Below are 23,917 nucleotides of genomic sequence, written 5' to 3'. Positions count from 1 at the left end.
CCTAATCAGGGCTCAGTCTTTCCGCCAATAAGCCACGAGGACTTTGCTTTGGAATGGTGTGTCACTATGTATCCCCTTTTGGACACGCTTTAACCATTTTTGCATTTAGCTCTGTGAGTAATCCACAGGGGAATACACTTACTGATAGAAATGAAGGAAACTAGGCAATAGGGAATGACAGCAAACACTCAGGCAAACATTTGTGAATGGTTCTGCATGGGGATGTGAGCGGATATGTTTACAGTGGTGCTCTTTACTCATGCTGATAATCCCATCATCCCTGCTCAGGAATTTAGAGCTTGGGAATTGTGATAAAACTGCTTTCTATACTTCATTTGGAATGTGTTGAGAGCCCTCCCGCTATCCCCTCCCTCTCCATCATAACAAAAGGAAAAACAAGGAGAAAGCATTGGCAGCTCTTTCCAGGATCTCGAATGGAGTGATTTGCCTGCACTCCAGCAAAATATTCTTCTTCTAAAATCTCCCTGGTAGATGCCAGACTAAGGCTTTAAATTATTGTTCCATAGAGGATTCCTCCACCTCTACCCTATCAGATGTTACCAGTGAGCAAAAGGCAGACAGTGAGTAACACTATCCACTTTACATCCTCCTCAGCTGTCTCTGTGTCTGTACCCACTTTGTGTGAAATCATGGTTGCAGTCTCCATTTCCTTAACACATGGTCTCAATGGCATTAGAAAGGATGTCCTCTTCAATACACAGTAGCTTTAAAGAGAGATTTACTTATATGGAAATCAGAATCAGTACAGTGAGAGTTGAGCTGGCTCCTATTTAGCAGCCCTTGAAGGCTACTACAACCAAACTATCCCAGCATGACTTTAGCCTGGAGAATCTTAAAATAAACTATGCAGGAACAATGCACACATAATGTGGGACTGTCATAGCACATGGAATGGTGATTGTTTGTGTAGTTCATTGAGGGATGGCTTTTGGGCTTGTTTACACTTGCTCCAAAATGTGGCATTGGACATGCTTTTTTAAAGTACACTGAATGACAATCAAAGCACCTATCAGTGAATAAAATGGTTACCTTACAGTTCTGTTCACACTGTGTGTTTGCTTTGCTATCCTTTGCTTCAAACATTATATCTCATGTCGCTTTCATGGTGCTTCAAAGCGTCTCCAAAACCTCCATAGACGTCCGTGACAATGCTCACTTACAGCACCTTATTCAGCGTTAGCTTTGCTTTGTTTTGTAAGTATTGCAGGTATGAGATATCCCAGGATGCACTGGGAAATCAACCAGTGAACCAAAAAGGTGTCAGCAGTCACTTCCAGGTAATGTGTTTATATTTTGTATAAGTGTCTGTTGCAGATGTTGCATATCTCCCAACTGTCTCTGATTTGGAACAAAGTCCCTTTGTCCCTCTTTCCTCCTCAATTGTCTCTCATTTTGGTCTGATCTATATAGTTGTATATAAAATGCACTTTATATCTTTAAAAATATGTTTCTGGTGCTAAACCATTCATCCAGTTTCTAAATTGCTTCAATTGAAAATGTAGGAATAGTAGTGGTATAAAAAGCACTTGTGGGTTTAACTAATCTTTTTGTGCATCCTATGCTTACATACTTTTGCTAATAGGTGTTCTTCGTTCCCATCTCAAAAAGTTTGGAGGTATGGTTACACTTGAGTCTCGTCCTTTTGGGTACTAAGAGACCTGCAATGTTTAACCAAATTGACCTCTGGAAGGTTTACCCTTCTTCATGACCATGCCCTTTTGTGATACGGCACTGCGTTACTTTAACTGACAGTTGCGCGGGCATGGAACACTGTACCCAAATAAATTTTTTGTCCTTTTTTTCTCCGCAAGTAGAGATTTGTTTTGGCCTAGGTTGTACTGTGTGAGAGGTGCCTTAAATAGAGGAAGGCAAAGATCCGTGTTCCTGCTTTTCAGAAATACAGGATCAATACCTTCCCTTCTGACGATATTATTGTTTATATAGGAAGATTGTCATTTTGCCTGTGTCCTGTGTGATCAGTGGGTGCAGGCGGACATCAAGTCCACATTACCCACCGCTGGGCTCCCGCTGCGTGTGATCACAGCAGGAGCGGGTGGCCGGTGGCACGCACATGCGCCCCAGACACAGAAGTGTCAGAATCACATACCAGGTATGTGATTTGGCACAGAGCAGCCACCCTGCCGCAGTAAATGTACGGTGGGCGGTCCACAAATGGTTAAGATCACATTCTCCACTCATGAGCAAATAGAATGGGCAATCTATGACGATTGGAGTACGCTTGAAAATAATTTCCCTCTTCTGAGAATCATTGTTGATCTATATTTAGTGAGAAAATAGTAAACTAAAAAGTGGACTGTTCCAGTAGTAGACCCTGCCATCTCAGTCTTAAATAAACATCTTACTATACTTATAGATGGTATACCGTAATTTAAGGATCTTGTGGACAGAAATTGAAGATGATATTCAGGGCTCTCTTCTCATGCAGGCCCAGCTCCGAAATCAGCTATTACTAGTGTAGTACCTTCTAGTATGCTACTAGCAGGAGTACAGGCAAATTTATGTGGCCCAGGGATAAACCTGAGACGTGGAATCTGGGCTAGGGTTATTAGAGGTCATGACTGGATGACTCATCCTTGCAGCTCCCTGGTGCCTCCCCCTGTTTCTAGAAAGTTGGAGAACATTCTATAAGATAATGGGACAGAAGCAAGAATGGGTTGCCTTGAATATTTAGGGGACCGGAAATTGGGCCTGCAGGGAACTAGGGAACCCTTAAATAGGAATAAGCCATGCTGGCAGGGGAGTCGGGTGGAAGATGGAGAAGCAGTGCTGAGGGGAGCCTGTTGGTGGCCTTTGAGGGACCCCTGGCGGCGTGGGGTTTTACCTCGGGCTGGAACTTGGAAGGCTGGCCTGGAAGGATAGCACCACAGAAAGCAGTTGGAGAGACTCTGGAAAGGCAGCAGGAGCAAGGAGAGACAGTGAGTGGATGTCAGGGCTGGACTCAACCCTTCCTTCTCTGAGCTGGCCGCTTAGCTGTTGGCTAATTGCCAGCTCCCATTTCTCTCCACAGTTATTAAGCTGTTGACGATATCCTGCGCGCCAGTCCTGCCTACTTAAGCAGTCCAGTCCAGAGGAGCTCTGCCTTCGCCTTGGTCAACATCACAGAAACTTTCTCCTGTGATCCTGGACTTGCTTTGCTGACATCCCTTCTGGCTCCAGATCCTGCTTGCTGTTCCACTACATTGATTCCTGACTTCTGGCTTGGCTGACTATCCATTCTGGTTTACTGAACTTTGGCTATGTTTTGACTACATTTGTTCTTTTACTTTTATTATTAAACAAGTGTGATTTAACTGTATTTCTGTCTCAGCCTGATTTCATGGTTTCTGACAGTAGGCAAAGGCCATTAATTCACAAGATGCAGTCAATCCACTTGTTGTTAATGTTTTTTCCAGATTGGATGAACTGGATCACTGCATGGATCAGTTCGCCATGGCGTTACAAACGCTGCTGAGTCGCATGGCTCACCTGGAATTTCCCACTGTGGTCGCCCTGATACAACCTATGTTGCAGGCCGACCCTGCTGCTGCTCCATTCTCTGTGCAGGCACCCGCCTTGAGTATTACCTACTCTTCCCCAGCGATTTGGGGGCGATTCAGTACAATGCAGAGGGTTTTCTCAACCAGGTTGAGATATACTTTGAGATGCTGCCCCAGGCGATTCACACAGAAGCAAAGTATGTTTCATGATATCTTTGCTTTCTGAGAAAGCCTTGGCCTAGGCAAACCCTCTATGAGAGGCGCAAAAACCTGTTGTCTTGAGTTACCCTGAGTTTGTGGCTTTGTTTAAAAGGGTATTTGACATTCCCGCATGCTCCATTTCTGCTGCCAAGTACCTCCTGTCCATCAGAGTACGAGAACTGTTGCTGACTATGCCATTGAATTCCGCACTCTGGCAGCAGAGATTGCATGGAACAATGAGGCTCTCGTGGCTGCTTTTTATCATGGTGTCTCGGATACCATCAAGGATGAGATAGCAGCCTGAGATATACCCACTGAACTGGAGAAGTTGATCATGTTTGCCATCCTCATTGACTCCAAACTCAGAGAAAGACTCTCTTAAGGAGCGCTTGTGGAACCCTTCTGTAAATTTGTCTCCGAGATTTGCAATCCCACCCATGCCTCCCTCACCTCCCATGCCTCCTGGTACCGAGTCAGGCAGTGAAGGTGAACCCATGCACTTGGGTTTCATGTGTCTCTCTGCAGATGAGAGAACCTTTAGGAGGAGGGAGAGATTGTGCCTTTATTGTGGCCAGGCAGGTCACTTTTTGAAGTCCTGTCCTACCCGTCCAGGGAATGCCCAAATCTTGAGGTCCTGTCATGGACAGACCTTAGGTGACGTAGTTTCATCCCCAGTTATCCAGAAGGATAAGCCCCTGGTTTTGGTCACCCTTTCTTGTCGTCCGTCGAGATACAGGCTTTAATCGACTTTGGTGCTGCAGGCCTGTTCATTGATGCTGCCTTTATATCAAAGCACTCGATTCTGCTGCAGCTGCGTGACACTCCACTTGCCATTGAGGCTCTTGACAGGAGACCTCTACAACCATGTGACTCATGAGACGGTTCCATTGTCCATGGCCGTAGGAGTTCTTCACCATGAGATACTCCAATTCCAAGTTATTTCCTCACCTAAGTTTCTGCTGGTTATTGGTTATCCTTGGTTACAGAGGCACAACCCCTCTTTTGATTGGCTCCATGCTGAAGTTCTCTCCTGGTCACCACAATGTAGTGAGACATGCTACCATAAGGTAGCCAAGGTCCTGTGCACCTCTTCACTCTCCTCCCTGCCGGAGGAGTACCGCGATTTTAGCGATATCTTTGACAAAGGTCAAGCCTGTAGTTTGCTTCCACACCGGTCGTATGATTGCGCAATTGACCTTCAACCTGTTGCCATACCCCCTTGTGGCCAGGTTTACCCTTTGTCGGTCTTGGAGGATAAGGCCACAGAGGAGTATGTTGCAGATGCACTTTCTCGAGGTTTCATCCACAAATCCTTGTCTCCTGCTGGTGCTGGTTTCTTCTTTGTGAAGAAGAGTGGTGCATTGATTATAGGGGTCTCAACTGTTTCACTATTAAGAATGCCTATCTGATTCCGTTGATTACGGAGTTATTTGACCACCTCAAGGGAGCAATGGTTTTCACAAAGCTTTATTTGAGAGGGGCATATAATCTCCTGAGGATTAAGGAGGACGATGAGTGGAAAACTGCGTTTAATACTAGAACAGGTCATTATGAGTACCTCGTAATGCCTTTTGGACTTTGTAACGTCCCAGCAGTTTTCCAGGAATTTATTAACGATGTCCTCCGAGATTTGTTGCAGTTATGTGTGGTGGTTTATCTCGATGATATCCTCATATTTTCCAAGTCCCTGGAGAGCCACCACACAAATGTCTGTTGTATGCTTCAGAAACTAAGAGAGAACAATCTATATTGTAAACTGGAGAAGTGAGAGTTCCATCGTGAACAGGTTAAATTCCTGGGCTGTAGTGATGGCCGAACGGTTCGCCCGGCGGTCGTTTCGCGGCGAATTTCCGACTTTCGCCGTCCGCGGGTTCGAACGCCTTTTTCCGTCGTTCGCCCCGGCGGACTTACGTGTTTAATGTATACAAGAACTTTAACCTTTCGTGACACGTTTATCATGTGTTACAGGACAACCAATTGAGACATGACAGCTCATGGACACTTGGACATTCCCCCTAACCTATAAATACACCCGATCCGGTGGCCATTTTACATTCTTTCTTCTGTCACTGTAGGGAAAGGATCCTGTGTGGAGTAGGGACAGAGAAAACGCTAGCTATTTGGTACACAAAAGTTCTTTTCAGGACTGGTATAGGTGTTAGGTCAGCAGCCTGAGTTTCTTTTGTCAGTTTAGATAAAGGGACAGAGCGCTGTATGCTGCTATTTTAGGGACAGCTCAGCCAGATTAGTCTTTCTTCATCATCATCATCATCATCATCATTAGCTGTTACTATCAGGTCCACAAAAGAGCTGTTCCAGCTAATCGTTCCAGCCTACTCTTTTTTGCCAATTTGTATAGGGACAGGCAGGAAGCAGTGTGTCAGGCAGTGAGGATAATTTTAAAGACTTGCTGTTACTATTAGTTCCACAAAGGTTCTTTTCAGGACTGGTATCAGTGGTACGGTAATAGGCTTGTACACGTATAATATTCTTTCTTCCAAATATAGAAAGAATATTATACTTGACTGCTGCCCTTCTGCTGCAGTCTGCTAATCATTCACAACTCACTTGTTCCACAAAGCTCTTTATCAGGACTGGTAACTTGGTCTGTCTAGGGTGCTACGGTACATAGGCTTGGGTGCGGTACAGTCTGCTGTTCTGTAAGGACCGCTATCGGTCCACAATACATAGGGTTGCCGTGCACTACTGCTGACCGCTGCCCTATACTGCAGCAGTCCTTCATTGGTATAGGGACTGACGTACAGTCTGCTAATCACTAACACACAACCTGCTTGGTCCACAAAAGTTCTTATAAGGACTGGTAACTTGGTATAGGGTGCTACGGTACATAGGCCTGAGTGCGTTACAGTCTGCTGTTCTGTAAGGACCGCTATCGGTCCACAATACATAGGGTTGCCGTGCACTACTGCTGACCGCTGCCCTATACTGCAGCAGTCCTTCAGCGGTATAGGGACTGACGCACAGTCTGCTAAACACTAACACACAACCTGCTTGGTCCACAAAAGTTTTTATAAGGACTGGTAACTTGGTATAGGGTGCTACGGTACATAGGCCTGAGTGCAGTACAGTCTGCTGTTCTGTAAGGACCGCTATCGGTCCACAATACATAGGGTTGCCGTGCACTACTGCTGACCGCTGCCCTATACTGCAGCAGTCCTTCATTGGTATAGGGACTGACGTACAGTCTGCTAATCACTAACACACAACCTGCTTGGTCCACAAAAGTTCTTATAAGGACTGGTAACTTGGTATAGGGTGCTACGGTACATAGGCCTGAGTGCGTTACAGTCTGCTGTTCTGTAAGGACCGCTATCGGTCCACAATACATAGGGTTGACGTGCACCACTGCTGACCGCTGCCCTATACTGCAGCAGTCCTTCAGCGGTATAGGGACTGACGTACAGTCTGCTAAACACTAATACACAACCTGCTTGGTCCACAAAAGTTCTTATAAGGACTGGTAACTTGGTATAGGGTGCTACGGTACATAGGCTTGAGTGCGGTACAGTCTGCTGTTCTGTAAGGACCGCTATCGGTCCACAATAGATAGGGTTGACGTGCACCACTGCTGACCGCTGCCCTATACTGCAGCAGTCCTTCAGCGGTATAGGGACTGACGCACAGTCTGCTAAACACTAACACACAACCTGCTTGGTCCACAAAAGTTTTTATAAGGACTGGTAACTTGGTATAGGGTGCTACGGTACATAGGCCTGAGTGCGTTACAGTCTGCTGTTCTGTAAGGACCGCTATCGGTCCACAATACATAGGGTTGCCGTGCACTACTGCTGACCGCTGCCCTATACTGCAGCAGTCCTTCATTGGTATAGGGACTGACGTACAGTCTGCTAATCACTAACACACAACCTGCTTGGTCCACAAAAGTTCTTATAAGGACTGGTAACTTGGTATAGGGTGCTACGGTACATAGGCCTGAGTGCGTTACAGTCTGCTGTTCTGTAAGGACCGCTATCGGTCCACAATACATAGGGTTGACGTGCACCACTGCTGACCGCTGCCCTATACTGCAGCAGTCCTTCAGCGGTATAGGGACTGACGTACAGTCTGCTAAACACTAATACACAACCTGCTTGGTCCACAAAAGTTCTTATAAGGACTGGTAACTTGGTATAGGGTGCTACGGTACATAGGCTTGAGTGCGGTACAGTCTGCTGTTCTGTAAGGACCGCTATCGGTCCACAATACATAGGGTTGCCGTGCACTACTGCTGACCGCTGCCCTATACTGCAGCAGTCCTTCATTGGTATAGGGACTGACGTACAGTCTGCTAATCACTAACACACAACCTGCTTGTTCCACAAAAGTTCTTATAAGGACTGGTAACTTGGTATAGGGTGCTACGGTACATAGGCTTGAGTGCGGTACAGTCTGCTGTTCTGTAAGGACCGCTATCGGTCCACAATAGATAGGGTTGACGTGCACCACTGCTGACCGCTGCCCTATACTGCAGCAGTCCTTCAGCGGTATAGGGACTGACGTACAGTCTGCTAAACACTAATACACAACCTGCTTGGTCCACAAAAGTTCTTATAAGGACTGGTAACTTGGTATAGGGTGCTACGGTACATAGGCTTGAGTGCGGTACAGTCTGCTGTTCTGTAAGGACCGCTATCGGTCCACAATAGATAGGGTTGACGTGCACCACTGCTGACCGCTGCCCTATACTGCAGCAGTCCTTCAGCGGTATAGGGACTGACGTACAGTCTGCTAAACACTAATACACAACCTGCTTGGTCCACAAAAGTTCTTATAAGGACTGGTAACTTGGTATAGGGTGCTACGGTACATAGGCTTGAGTGCGGTACAGTCTGCTGTTCTGTAAGGACCGCTATCGGTCCACAATACATAGGGTTGCCGTGCACTACTGCTGACCGCTGCCCTATACTGCAGCAGTCCTTCATTGGTATAGGGACTGACGTACAGTCTGCTAATCACTAACACACAACCTGCTTGTTCCACAAAAGTTCTTATAAGGACTGGTAACTTGGTATAGGGTGCTACGGTACATAGGCTTGAGTGCGGTACAGTCTGCTGTTCTGTAAGGACCGCTATCGGTCCACAATAGATAGGGTTGACGTGCACCACTGCTGACCGCTGCCCTATACTGCAGCAGTCCTTCAGCGGTATAGGGACTGACGTACAGTCTGCTAAACACTAATACACAACCTGCTTGGTCCACAAAAGTTCTTATAAGGACTGGTAACTTGGTATAGGGTGCTACGGTACATAGGCTTGAGTGCGGTACAGTCTGCTGTTCTGTAAGGACCGCTATCGGTCCACAATAGATAGGGTTGACGTGCACCACTGCTGACCGCTGCCCTATACTGCAGCAGTCCTTCAGCGGTATAGGGACTGACGTACAGTCTGCTAAACACTAATACACAACCTGCTTGGTCCACAAAAGTTCTTATAAGGACTGGTAACTTGGTATAGGGTGCTACGGTACATAGGCTTGAGTGCGGTACAGTCTGCTGTTCTGTAAGGACCGCTATCGGTCCACAATAGATAGGGTTGACGTGCACCACTGCTGACCGCTCACCTATACTGCAGCAGTCCTTCAGCGGTATAGGGACTAAGAGTTTTGTCACAGGGTCATTTAAAAAATGACATGCAGAGGAAGAGGCAGGCCCTTCCGCAGGGGTGGTAGGGGTAGGGCAGGAGCAACAGGCTTGAGCCAAAGTGGGAAGTTGCAGAAGGTGCGTTCAATTACTTTAAAGGATGCACCAGACTTGGTTGAGTGGCTCGCTCAGCCTTACTCTTCTGCACCCTCCTCATCCTCTCGATCTGCACCCTCTTCTTCACTCTCTGCTATGTGCACCCCCAAAGACACTACCACCAACAACACGACCACCACCACCACCACCACATACCTTCCGCTTGAGTCACTGGAATTATTTTCCGATCCATATCAAGAGGACATTTCTGATGCGCAGCCACTCTTGGTATTGGATCAGGAAGAGGAGGTAGCAACAAGCGCTACTCAGCAGTCTGACGCCAGTACCCAGATCAGCCCAAGGAGGAGGTTGGTCCCCGGTGTTGCTGCCTACTCTACTTATAGCGGTGGGGAAGGTGACGTTGATGATGACGTGTCTAGTGATGTCACGTGGGTGCCCACAAGAGAGGAAGAGGAGGGGAGTTCAGAGGGAGATATGGACCAGCAGATAGGGAGGAGAAGCAGCAATGACTTACATTGCACAGCAGGGACAAAGCAGACTGCAAATGTATCAGGAGCGAGTCATCGACCATGTACGGTCACATCTGGCGCTCCCAGGACACCGGCACATGGCTCCGCAGTGTGGGCTTTTTTTAACGTGTCCGCTGCTGACAATAGCGTTGCCATCTGCAATCTTTGCAGTCAACGCGTTAGTCGCGGTAAGCCCAATACTCACCTAGGGACGACCGCCTTAAGAAGGCACATGAGCAGCCATCACCGAGCCCAGTGGGAGCAACGGAACACACAAAGCCACACTGCAGGCTCTCACCGTCCAGCCTCGTCTTCTACTTCTCCTTCTCCTCTCTCCTCACAATTGTCCTCCACTCCACCTTCCATCACGCCAAGCTCACATTTTTCTGCAAAAAGGCAGGCTTCCGTGGGCCTAATGTTTGAGCGTAAAAAAATGATGACGCCGGATAACCCTCTTGCCCAACGGTTGGCGGCTGGCTTGTCAGAACTCATAGCCCGCCAACTACTGCCATATAAACTGGTGGACTCGGAGGCCTTTCGCAAATTTGTGGCCATTGGAACACCACAATGGAAGGTCCCAGGAAGGAAGTATTTCTCAGAGAAGGGCATCCCAGAGCTATATGGCCATGTTCAGCGGCAAGTGAATGTATCTCTGGCACACAGTGTCGGTGCCAAGATACATCTGACCACAGACACGTGGTCTAGCAAACACGGGCAGGGAAGGTATATCAGTTTTACTGCCCACTGGGTGAACCTTCTGACGGCCGTCAAGCATGTAACCCGTGGCACCCGTGTAGATTTGGTTTTACCGCCACGGATTGCATGCAGGCCTGACTCTTCTTCTCCTCCTCCTACTCCATCCTCCTCCCTCTCCTCCTCAGCTGCCTCCTCCTTTTCCGCTGCTAGCGTCTCTTCCACTGCACCGCCCAAGCTCCCCAGAACCTATTCCACATGCCAGGTGAGACGTTGCCATGCCGTGCTGCGTCTGTTGTGCCTGGAAGCAAAGAGCCACACTGGCCCGGCACTCCTTTCAGCTTTGCGTTCACAGGCAGATGAGTGGCTAACACCGCTCAATTTGACAGTTGGTAAAGTGGTGTGTGACAACGGTGCCAATCTGCTTAGCGCATTGAAACAGGGCAAAATCACGCACGTGCCGTGCATGGCACACGTCTTAAACTTGGTCGTGCAGCGATTCCTTGTCAAATACCCTGGGGTCCAGGACATCTTGCGGCAGGCAAGGAAAATCTCGGCCCATTTCAGAAGATCTTACACGGCCATGGCTCGCCTTGCTGACATTCAGCGGCGACACCATCTGCCGGTCAGACGTCTTATTTGCGATTGCCCGACGCGATGGAACTCAACCTTCTATATGCTTGATAGGCTGCTCCAGCAGAAACGTGCAGTTAACGTCTACCTGTATGAACTCTGCGAAAGAAACGGTTCTGGGGAGCTGGGTTTTTTTTCACCGCGCCAGTGGCTGCTCATGCGCGACACATGCAGACTTCTGCGGCCATTTGAGGAGATCACCAAACTGGTCAGTCGCAGCCATGGCGCCATCAGTGACATGGTACCTTATGCCTTCTTTCTGGAGCGTGCATTGCGTCGTGTCATTGATCAGGCTGTGGAGGAGCAGGAGCGGGAAGATGAGGAAGTCGCAATGCTGGATGAATTCCCAGGGGGGGCTACTCTATCTGAGACAAGTCAACAACAGGAGTCTGATGAGGAGTCAGAGGAGGATGGTGCCGGGGCGGATGAGCAGGAGCAAGAAGAGCATGCTTTAAACCTTTCTGGGATCCCTGTTGTGCGAGGATGGGGAGAGGAGAATGAAGAGGACGACATTATCCTGGATGATGAGCAGGAGCCAGGCCACCACACCGCTTCCACTTTAGTGCAAATGGGGGCCTTCATGCTCCAGTGTTTTAATAGGGACCCCCGTATAAAAAGCATGAGGGTCAAGGACCAGTACTGGGTGGCAACGTACTTAGACCCCCGGTACAAACACAAAATGGCGGAAATGTTACCGCCGTCGCAGAGGGCTGTCAGAATGCAGCACTTCCAGGCCTTGCTTCGAGAAATGCTGCATTCTGCTTTTGCGTGCGCTGGCAGAGGAGCAATTCCCACTCCCAGAGAAGGATTTGCGGGTACCAATCCAACAGCGCCTGCAAGAAGAGGCCGGTTTGAAGATGTGTTGGTGACTTCGGATATGAGGTCATTCTTTCAGCCGACCCATCGACAGGTGTCATCCGGATCCAGCATCAGGGAACGCCTAGACCGTCAGGTGTCCGACTACATTGGGTTAACGGCCGATGTGGACGCTCTGAGGAGTGATGAACCCCTAGACTACTGGGTGGGCAGGCTTGACCTCTGGCCAGAGCTTGCCCAATTTGCAATCGAACTGTTGGCTTGCCCCTCATCCAGTGTCCTGTCCGAAAGGACGTTCAGCGCAGCAGGGGGGATTGTGACCGATAAGCGTACTCGCCTAGCTCACCACAGTGTTAACTACCTCACATTTCTAAAAATGAATGAGGCATGGATCTCGGAGGAATTCAACACATGTGATCAGTAGACCATGTATATGTCTATAAACAATTTTTGGAATCAAGCACACAGACCTTCTTAATTCATTTGGCTCACTTCCCTGACCCAAAAAAGCACACCGTACTATATGCCCCTACCCTCCTCTTTGAAGAGGTTGAGCGGTGTCATATTTCTACTGGGGCTGCTTATTATGAGGGGTTCCCACCATCCCTGTGCTGTGCTGACTTCCTCCTGGGTGTTCTTATTATGAGGGGCTCCCACCATCCCTGTGCTGTGCTGACTTCCTCCTGGGGGTTCTTATTATGAGGGGATCACACCATCCCTGTGCTGTGCTGACTTCCTCCTGGGGCTGCTTACGGTGCTGCTGTCAGCGCTGTATGTCACGGAGCTGCTGTCAGCGCTGTATGTCACGGAGCTGCTGTCAGCGCTGTATGTCACGGAGCTGCTGTCAGCGCTGTATGTCACGGAGCTGCTGTCAGCGCTGTATGTCACGGAGCTGCTGTCAGCGCTGTATGTCACGGAGCTGCTGTCAGCGCTGTATGTCACGGAGCTGCTGTCAGCGCTGTATGTCACGGAGCTGCTGTCAGCGCTGTATGTCACGGAGCTGCTGTCAGCGCTGTATGTCACGGAGCTGCTGTCAGCGCTGTATGTCACGGAGCTGCTGTCAGCGCTGTATGTCACGGAGCTGCTGTCAGCGCTGTATGTCACGGTGCTGCTGTCAGCGCTGTATGTCACGGAGCTGCTGTCAGCGCTGTATGTCACGGAGCTGCTGTCAGTGCTGTATGTCACGGAGCTGCTGTCAGCGCTGTATGTCACGGAGCTGCTGTCAGCGCTGTATGTCACGGAGCTGCTGTCAGCGCTGTATGTCACGGTGCTGCTGTCAGCGCTGTATGTCACGGAGCTGCTGTCAGCGCTGTATGTCACGGAGCTGCTGTCAGCGCTGTATGTCACGGAGCTGCTGTCAGCGCTGTATGTCACGGAGCTGCTGTCAGCGCTGTATGTCACGGAGCTGCTGTCAGCGCTGTATGTCACGGTGCTGCTGTCAGCGCTGTATGTCACGGAGCTGCTGTCAGCGCTGTATGTCACGGAGCTGCTGTCAGTGCTGTATGTCACGGAGCTGCTGTCAGCGCTGTATGTCACGGAGCTGCTGTCAGCGCTGTATGTCACGGAGCTGCTGTCAGCGCTGTATGTCACGGTGCTGCTGTCAGCGCTGTATGTCACGGAGCTGCTGTCAGCGCTGTATGTCACGGAGCTGCTGTCAGCGCTGTATGTCACGGAGCTGCTGTCAGCGCTGTATGTCACGGAGCTGCTGTCAGCGCTGTATGTCACGGAGCTGCTGTCAGCGCTGTATGTCACGGTGCTGATGTCAGTGCTCTGTATTACGGTGCTGCTGTCAGTGCTCTGTATCTCCTGCACCCTCTTGTTTGCCTACCCTGGTCCCTGACCTTCCCTCTCCTCCATTGCCTTCATTAGCTCCATAGTCCTGAATTGTCAGAACAATTTCCCAAATAAAAAAAAAATGCTTGTAGTTATCGATCCCAAATTCACCTCATACATGTATTATGCTATTGTCCAGGTGGTGGGACTACGTGCTACCCCCTAATAATTACCCCGTGGCCGCAAATTCGACCTAAAGGTTTGCGAAATTCGCCTCCCATTGAAGTCAATGGAGCCCGCGGCGAACGGTCGTTTTCGCGAACGTTTGTGTCCGTTCGCGTTTCGCGTTCGCGAAACGTCCCGTCGGAAGTTCGTCCATCACTACTGGGCTGTCATTTCCACTGCTGGGTTTTCGATGGACCCAGAGAAACTTTCGGCAGTTCTACAGTGGCCTTGATATGTGGGTTTATGTCCTCTGCAGTGTTTCCTGGGCTTTGCCAACTATTATCGGAAGTTTATTCATAACTTCTTGTCTCTGATCAAGTCCCTGACTGATATGACCAGAAAGGATGGTAACCCACAGTGTTGGTCTCCGGAGTCCATTGAGGACCTTGAGAGTCTCAGGGCTGCACGGCTGCTTTTGTTTCTACTCCAGTGTTGGCACATCCTGATCCTACATTGCCTTTTATCCTAGAAGTTGATGCTTCTGAGACTGGAGTTGGCATCCTTGTGTCTCAACGTCCTAACTCTGAGAGCGCTATGCATTCGTGTGGCTACTTTTCCAAGAAATTGTTACCTGCAGAGTGTAATTACGAGATTGGCGACAGAGAGCTGTCAGCGATCATTTTAGCCCTGAAAGAATGGAGACATCTCCTTGAAGGTACCACTGTGCCGGTTCTCATTCTTACTGACCATAATAATCTCACATTCTTGTCTGAGGCTAAGCACCTCTCTCTCAGAAGAGCGCGATGGGCTCTTTTCTTGACGAGTTTTAATCACATTGTCTCAATCTTACCCGGTACTAAGAATGTAAGGGCTGACGCCTTGTCACGACAATTCTCCACTTCCAAGTTGGAGTCGGTTCTGGTTCCTGTGATTCCTCCTGATTGTATTCTGGCTACGGTTCGCACCAATCTTACTTCTCCTTTGGGTGACAGAATTCTTGCTGCTCAGGTCCATGCTACCCCTGAGAAACCTTGTGACCGCTGCTTTGTCCCAGAGAGTGTCCGTACTACCGTGCTCCAGACTTACCATTCTCCTAAGGCAGCTGGCCACCCTGGGAAGAATCAACTCGTTTGGGCCATTTCCCAACAATTCTGGTGGCCTAGTCTATGGGCTGATGTAACTGCCTTCGTAGCCGCCTGTTCCGTGTGTTCTCAGAGTAAGACTCCACGACACCTTCAAGTGGGCCTCCTACAACCCATACCCAATGGAGAGAGGCCCTGGACCCACCTATCTATGGATTTCATTGTGAAGTTACCCAACTCCCAAGGCAACACTGTTATCTTTATGGTGGTTGACCGGTTCTCATAGATGTGTCACTGTATTCCACTTAAGAAGTTGCCCACTTCTAAGGAACTGGCTTCCATTTTTTCTCTGGAGATCTTTCGCTTACATGGGCTACCCGAGGTGATTGTCTCGGACAGGGGTAATCAGTTTGTCTCTGTGTTCTGGCGAGCCTTTTGTGCACAGTTGGGAATTCAGCTTGCTTTCTCCTCTACATATCACCCACAGTCTAATGGGGCTGCAGAACGAGCCAATCAGTTCTTGGAGCAATTCTTACATTGCTATATTTCTGACCATCATAACAACTGGTCAGACTTATTACCATGGGCAGAGTTTGCTCACAACAGTGCCTTGAATTCTGCTTTCCAATTGTTCCCGTTTATGGCAAATTATGGTTTCCAACCTTCCATGTTGCCTGACTTGTTTGTTCCGCAGAGCATTCATGCGTTAGAGGAGCATCTCCGTGGTCTTCGTTCCACTTGGGCACAAGTTCAGGAGGCTTTGCAACATGCTAACGATAGGTACAGACTCCATGCTGACTGCAGACGCCTGCCTGCACCTTCCTACCAGGTTTCGGACAGAGTCTGGCTGTTGTCTCGCAACTTCCGACTTTGTGTTCCTTCTTTAAAGTTTGCACCTCGGTTTATTGGGCCTTTCCGTATCCTTCACAGGATTAACCCAGTGGCTTACACCTTGGACCTTCGTCCTAGTATGCGCATCTCAAATGTGCTTCATGTCTCCTTATTGAAGCCTTTGGTCTGCAATTGCTTTACCACCTCTGTGCCACGTCCTCACCCTATACAGGTTGAGAACCATGAGGAGTATGAAGTACAATCCATTGTTGACTCCCGTTGGTGCCGTGGACGCTTACAGTACCTGGTGCATTGGAAGGGTACGGTCTGGAGGAAAGCTCTTGGGTCTCATCCTTGGACGTACATGCCCCTGTTCTCCTCTGTGATTTCCATAGATGTTTTCCCCTCAAGCCCGGTGGTCCTCCGAGGGGGGAGGAGTCATTGAGGAGGGGGTACTGTCAGGGCTGGGCTCAGGCCTTCCTTCTCTGAGCTGGCCACCCAGCTGTCAGCAAATTGCCAGCTCCCATCTCTCTCCACAGATACCCAGCTGTTTTTGATTCTGCTCATCAGTCCTGCCTACTTAAAGCCGTCCAGCTCACTTGATCTCTGCCTTCGATTTTGTCAACATCTCAGGGACTTTCTCCTGCATTCCTGTTGAAGACTTCCTCGGCTGATGTTCCTTCTGGCTCCTGATCCTGCTTGCTGTACTACTACGTTTATCTCTGGCTCTCTGACATTTGCTAGGCTGACTACTCGATCTGGTTACTGAACTCTGGCTTATTTTGACTACGCTTACTCTGTTTACCTTATTATTATTATTATTATTATTATTATTGAATAAGTGTGATTTAACTTTACTTCTGTCTCGGTCTGATTCATGGTTCCTGATACCGCATCCCTGAATTACGTGCTGACATCACTACTATAATATTCATCATATGGCTCCACCCTGACGCGTTTTGTCATTCACTACATCATCTGAGGGACCCTCTGCTGTACCACGCTGGGGCCCTATCAGTTTAGCAGGACATAACTATTTGCCTGGAGTGGCAGCACAGAAGATTACTCTGCCTGATCCTGAAAATGAGTAAATAGCCCCCTCTCTATAGCTGACCCCTGCTGGTGAACTGATAGGGCCTGGGAACTTTTATTTAATTGCTGGGAGCCTCATCTGGCAGAATTCCTGTGCAGTATGGTATTTAAAGGCAGGGACTGTCACATTGAGGTCCCTGTCAAGCAGGCTACCATTCCTAATGCAATGCACCCACTAATAAAAGCATTCTGTTTCCTTACAGATGGCGCATAAACTCATCTTCATGGGGCTGTGTCTTGGTTCCCTTTTATACAGCAATGCTCAGCAAAGTGAGTATGACTTTCTGTGTAGCCTTCTTAAAAGAAAAACATTTTGATGTTTTGCCTTCTTTGGAAATTATGTCAGATAAATGTTTCTCATTCCAGAAACCTCTAGTCACTCATTTGATCATTGCTTGTGACAGCATTCCATTCTTTTTTATTAAAAGGTACACTTAGATGATGCAGCAGTTATCAGCTCAAGGAGGGACATTAATACTGACATCTTTCATAAATTACCTATGTCTAGATGTACATAAAATGAAGGCTTTAAAAATGTCCCCCCAGTTGTTACGTGAAAGTAACTTGGGTGGCAATATCACCTTTAGTCCTCATGCACACAGAATGTTAGAAAAAACTAACTGTGAAGCCACTACCAACGCCAGGAAAAAGCAACTGTAAAAACGTGCTTTTAGTAGCTTTTTGCATTGGCGTTAATGTGCATTTAGCCGCATTAGCTTTTAGCAGCTTTTCTCTGCCTCTATTCAAAATCAATGGTTGCTTATGAGAGCTGTCTTAACTGATCCGACTTCCAGCCCATTGATTTGAATATTTGGCGATTCCACTTGTGGTGCGACTTGTGCTCTGAGGATCTTGAGGGGGAACCTCACGGCAAAATGAAATAAAAAAACGACATGGGGTCCCTCCCAAAATCCATACCAGGCGCTTTTAGTCTGGTATGGATTTTGAGGGGAACCCCCCAAAATCCATAACAGACCCTTACTTGAGCATGAAGCCTGGCAGATCAGGAAAGGGAAGGGGATGAGCAAGCATCCCCCTCCCGTAGCATACCAGGCCACACGCCCTCAACATGGGGGTTGGGTGCTTTGGGTCAGGATGGGCTCTGTGCCCCCCACCCCAAAGCACCTTGTTCCCAGGTTGGTGCTGTTTTCTCTTGCTGTGGGGGTTCCTCTCAAAATTCATACCAGACTGAAGGGTTTTACTTTTGGCTGTGGGGTTCCCCTTCAAGATCCTCAGAGCACAAGTCGCTCCACAAGTCGGATAATCATAATCAGACTTGGATGTGATTTCTAGTCAAATCAATGGGCTCTGATAAGGAACCATTGATTTTGACGTCAAACAAAAAATAAATACTTACCGCAGCTCAACGCTGTATCCAGTGTTAAGTCGCATTTAGCAGCGTAAAGGAATTTTTGTAGCTGTAACGTTGGTCCTCAGAACGTGCCGGTCCTGTTTTTTTTTTGCTGCTTGAAAACGCCTATGCCACTTACAGCTCCTAAAAGCCTGTTTGTGCATGAGGCCATGGAATAACATAGAGAATCCATCAATAAAGTATATGTATGGAAAGGAACTGTTGAGATCCAAATAGTAGGGGTTAAATCAGTAGGGTGTAACTAGGGATGAGCCGAACACCCCCCGGTTCGGTTCGCACCAGAACTTTCGAACGGACCCCAAATTCGAACGAGCGTTAGAACCCCATTGAAGTCTATGGGACTCGAACGTTCGAAATGAAAAGTACTAATTTTAACGGCTAATATGCAAGATACTGTCCTAAAAAGGGTTTGGGGACCTGGCTCCTGCCCCAGGGGACATGGGTCAATGCCTAAAATGTTTTTAAAAATGGCCGTTTTGGCGGGAGCACTGATTTTAATGACGATTAAAGTGAAAAAAAAAAGTGAAATATTCCTTTAAATATGGTGCCTGAGGGGTGTCTGTAGTATGCCTGTGAAGTGCCACGTGTTTCCCGTGTTTAGAACAGTCCCTGCACAAAATGACATTAAACGGAAATAACACCATTTAAAACTGCTTGCGGTTTTAATGTTATATCTGGTTCCTGCAATATGGTTGAAAATCATTGAGAAAAATGGCATGGGTAGCCCTCCCTGCCCATTACCAGCCCCTTTGGGTCTTGTACGCATATTAAGGGGAACCCCGTACCCATATTAAAAAAAGGAAATGCGTGTGGCCCCCAGGCCCTATATACTCAGAACAGCAGTATACAGGCGGTGCAAACAAGACAGGGACTGTGTAGGTTTGTTGTGTTAAGTTGAATCTGTTTGTAATTTTCAACTGGTACATTTTTAAAGTGTAGCTCCAGTCAAAAAAACTATTTTTAAGCTTTTTGGAAAACATAGGGAAGGGTTATCACCCCTGTATAATTTGTTTTGTCGTCCATCTTTTTTCATCTCACTTGCTGTTGTCTCCTTCCGTTTGCAAGTAGGAGATGTTTGTAAATTGGATGTTTGAAAGTAGGGGCCCATCCCTATATGCTCTGCAGAAATGGCGGAACAAGGTGTTGGTTTTGCCACAACATTGTAAGCCCTCAAAGTGACTCTTGGTGGGCGCTGGAGCGCCCTGCTGTGAACGATTATATCAAGAATTGTAATTACATGCCATTGTTAAACAGTGGTAGAAAAATTGACCTTTGGTGGTTGTGGTGCTGGTGCCACAACACTATAAGTCCTCACCGTTACTCTGGGTGGGCACAGGAAGGGGCCCTCCTGTGAAATATTATATCAAGAATTGTAATTACATGTCCCTGTTAAACAGGGGCAGAAAAATTTGGCCTTAGGCACTGCTGCTGGTGCCACCACACTGCAACCTCTGCCATATACTCTAGTTTTATTGCAGGAATTAGCCCTGCTGCAAAGCATTGCATCAAAAATTGTACTTAAACGCCCCTGTTAAACAGGGGCAGAAAAATTGGGCCTTAGGCACTGGTGCTGGTGCCACCACACTGCAACCTCTGCCATATACTTTAGTTTTATTGCAGGAATTAGCCCTGCTGCAAAGCATTGCATCAAAAATTGTACTTAAACGCCCCTGTTAAACAGGGGCAGAAAAATTAGGCCTTAGGCACTGGTGTTGGTGCCACCACACTGCAACCTCTGCCATATACTCTAGTTTTATTGCAGGAATTAGCCCTGCTGCAAAGCATTGCATCAAAAATTGTACTTAAACGCCCCTGTTAAACAGGGGCAGAAAAATTGGGCTGATGGCACTGGTGCTGGTGCCACCACACTGCAACCTCTGCCATATACTCTAGTTTTATTGCAGGAATTAGCCCTGCTGCAAAGCATTGCATCAAAAATTGTACTTAAACGCCCCTGTTAAACAGGGGCAGAAAAATTGGGCTGATGGCATCAACCAGAACCAGAAATGTTCTTCCAACATATCAGCGGAGGAGGAAGAGGATAGACAATCAACATAACAGGACAGTCACTCAGCATCAGCATAGGCAGACTTGAAGGGATGTGGTATTTCAAAAAAAATTATTCGGTTACATCAGCTTCAGGTGCTTGGTAGCTGTGGGTGATCCAAGACTGATTCATCTTGATGAAGGTCAGTCGATCAACTGATTCGGTGGACAGGCGCACCCTGTGATCGGTAACAAAGCCACCAGCAGCACTGAAGGTGCGTTCCGAAAGAACGCTGGATGCAGGACAGGCCAGTAGCTCAATTGCATACTGTGCAAGCTCTGGCCAGTGATCCATCCTCAAGACCCAGTAAGCCAGAGGATTTTCGGTGGGAAAGGTGTCCAAGTCTGACCTTGCCCCTAGGTATTCCTGCACCATGTAAATCAGACACTGGCGATGGGTGCTGGAACCGATCATACCTTGGGGCTGCGGACTAAAAAATTGTCTGAAAGCATCAGTCAGACGGCCACCTTCTCCACCGCTCCTTCTGACCGATGCCTCAGCAACACGTTGTCCAGGACCAGGAGTTTGTAACCTCCCAGTCTCTGGGAACGCGTTGCACAGACCTTTCTACAAGGCCTCCCGGAGATGTCTCATCCTCTGCTCCCTCTGCGATGGCAAGATAAGGTCGGCAACCTTACCCTTGTACCGTGGATCAAGGAGAGTGGCCAGCCAGTAATGGTCCCTCTCCTTGATCCGAAGAATACGAGGATCCTTCCGCAGGCTTTGCAGGATCAGGGAGGCCATGCAGCATAGGTTAGCTGAGGCAATCGGTCCAGAGTCCTCTGGGTCACTAAGGACAACATGATCCGCAGCTACCTCCTCCCAGCCACGTACAAGTCCACGTGTTTCTTGGGACTGTAAATCATCCCTGCTGCTGCTGATGCTGATGCTGAGTGCCAGCCTCCACCTCCATGCTGACACAATCATCCTCCTCCTCCTCTTCCTCCTCCTCATCCTCTTCCTGTGTGATGGGTGGCACAGCAGGAACACTGTCTGGATAAAGGGGGCCTTGAGAGGCAAGGAAGTCCTCCTCTTCCTGCCTCTGTTCTGCCTCAAGTGCCCTGTCCATTATTCCACGCAGCGTATGCTCCAAGAGGTGGACAAGAGGTACAGTGTCACTGATGCATGCACTGTCACTGCTCACCATCCTTGTGGCCTCCTCAAACGGTGACAGGACAGTGCATGCATCCCTGATCATGCGCCACTGGCGTGGTGAGAAAAAACCGAGCTCCCCTGACCCTGTCCTGGTGCCGTAGTCGCACAGGTACTCATTGATGGCCCTCTGCTGCGTGTGCAGCCGCTGCAGCATGGCCAATGTTGAGTTCCATCTGGTGGGCATGTCACATATAAGGCGGTTCTTGGGCAGGTTCAACTCCTTTTGGAGCTCAGCCAGCCGAGCACAGGCATTAAATGATTGGCAGAAATGCACACAGACTTTCCTGGCCTGCTTCAGGACATCCTGTAAGCCGGGGTACCTGCCCAAGAACCTCTGCACCACCAGGTTAAGGACGTGAGCTACACAGGGCACATGGGTCAGTTGTCCCTGTCGGAGGGCGGAGAGGAGGTTGGTGCCATTGTCGCAAACCACCATTCCTGGCTTAAGCTGGCGTGGCGTCAACCACCTCTCGGCCTGCCCCTGCAGAGCTGACAAAACATCCGCCCCAGTGTGGCTCCTGTCCCCCAAACAAACCAGCGCAAGCACGGCATGGCATCGTTTTGCCTGCGTACTTGCGTAGCCCCTGGAACGCCTACGGAGCACCGCTGGTTCTGAGGACAGAGCACTGGAAGAGGCCATGGAGGAAGAAGAAGAGGAGAGGGTGGAGGAGAGAGGTGTGTCACAACCAATAGTAGCATTTTGGAGGCGTGGTGGCGGAAAAATCTCCAACACTACTGCACCTTGTCCTGCATCCTTCCCAGCTGCCAGAAGAGTGACCCAATGGGCCGTGAAAGACAGGTAACGTCCCTGTCCATGCCTGCTGGACCATGAGTCAGCGGTAATATGCACCTTACCGCTGACCGCCCTGTCCAGCGAGGCAAGGACATTGCTTTCCACATGCCGGTAGAGAGCCGGAATCGCCTTCCGTGAGAAAAAGTGGCGTTTGGGGACCTGCCACTGAGGAACCGCACATTGTACAAACTCACGGAAGGGGGCCGAGTCTACCAACTGAAAAGGCAGCAGTTGAAGTGCTAGCAATTTAGCCAAGCTAGCATTCAACCGCTGGGCATGTGGATGGCTGGGAGTGAACTTCTTCCGCCGGTCCAGCAGCTGGGGCAGGGACATTTGCCTGCTATAATCGGATGTGGGTGTACCGCTAGCAGAGTTCCCGGAAGCACTTGGCTGTGACACACCTAATTCTACACCTTCATTCCTCTCAGGGCAGGTTTCAGAGAGGACTGAAGGTCTAGTGGGGTTGGAGATGCCAGCTGATGAGGAGCAAGGAGAGGTCCGCTTTGTTCTTTGGTGTGGGTCTTTGAGGTACGCTTGCCAACGAGCTGCATGGCAGGTCAACATATGTCTGGTCAAGCATGTGGTGCCCAAGCGGCTGATGTTTTGGCCACGTGAGATACGCTTGAGACATATGTTGCAAATAGCAGCGGTGCGATCTGATGCACTCGTCTCAAAAAAGGCCCACACCAAAGAACTTTTAGAATAACGCGCAGAGGCAGCGCTCTGCACAGGCGGAGCTCTGCGGTGTGATTCAGTCGGTGTGCTGCCCCTAAGCTGGCCCCCGGAGGGCATCCTGCCTCATTGGACATGTGCCTCATCCTCCTCCTCCTCCTCCTCCCTCCTTCCAGGCACCCACGTGGAGTCAGTGCCCTCATCATCCCCTCCCTCTTCATCGCTGTAGCAAACCTGGCAGTATGCTGCAGCTTGTGGAACATGACTGCCAGATTGCTGTCCTTCTTGAGCATCCCCTCTCTCTGCGCTCACGCTACTGCCTTCCTCTAGCTGAGTGTCATCATCAGAGCCCACAAAACACTGGGCATCCTCCTGGAGCATGTACCCAACACTGTGCTCAAAGAGTTCAGGAGACTCCTCAGGAGGTCGTGGTGGGTCTAGGGAAGGAGTCACTGATGATGACATTGAGAGGAGGGAAGACCATGCGTTGGCAGCTGCTTTGCTACTACCCTGAGACTGGGTGAGAGAGGATGAGGAGGATGAAGAGGGCTTGGTCATCCACTCTACCAAGTCGTTGGCATGTTGCGGTTCAACATGTCCAGCTGCCGAAAAGAAGGACAAGCATGTCCCATGGCCACGTGCTGATGACAATGCACCGCGTCCACGACCAGCACTGTTGTCTCTAGACACAGAGCCTGCTTGCCCTCTTTTATCGGCTCGCGCCTGTCTGCCTCTCCTTGCTGGCCTTCCAGACATGGTAATGGCCTGAAGGGAGTTGGGTAAAACAGCAGTTGGGTAGTTTATATTGTGCTGGAGGCACACAACACCCACTAACTCCTGCAGATGCC

The 23,917-nt window shown here is 49.0% G+C and overlaps 1 protein-coding gene across 3 annotated transcripts in view; it reads left to right on the top strand.

Moving 5' to 3' along the window:
- Nucleotides 1–381: 381 nt before the first annotated feature.
- Nucleotides 382–23,917, top strand: part of LOC143996174 (integrin beta-1-A-like) — a 103,827-nt gene continuing 80,291 nt past the window's right edge. For 2 of the 3 annotated variants that reach the window (XM_077491086.1, XM_077491085.1), the window contains exons 1-2: nt 383–581; nt 17,234–17,300. In XM_077491086.1, the coding sequence (XP_077347212.1) occupies nt 555–581; nt 17,234–17,300 (94 nt within the window). In that variant the 5' untranslated portion in view covers nt 383–554. Of the gene's footprint in view, nt 582–17,233; nt 17,301–23,917 lie in introns of all 3 variants that reach the window. The other variant, XM_077491087.1, reaches the window with a different exon arrangement.

Source organism: Lithobates pipiens, unplaced genomic scaffold (genome assembly GCF_037356315.1).
Source record: "Lithobates pipiens isolate NorthernLeopardFrog02 unplaced genomic scaffold, aLitPip1_a1.2 Scaffold_19, whole genome shotgun sequence".
Lineage (NCBI taxonomy): Eukaryota > Metazoa > Chordata > Amphibia > Anura > Ranidae > Lithobates > Lithobates pipiens.
This window is presented reverse-complemented; position numbering and strand designations above follow the sequence as displayed.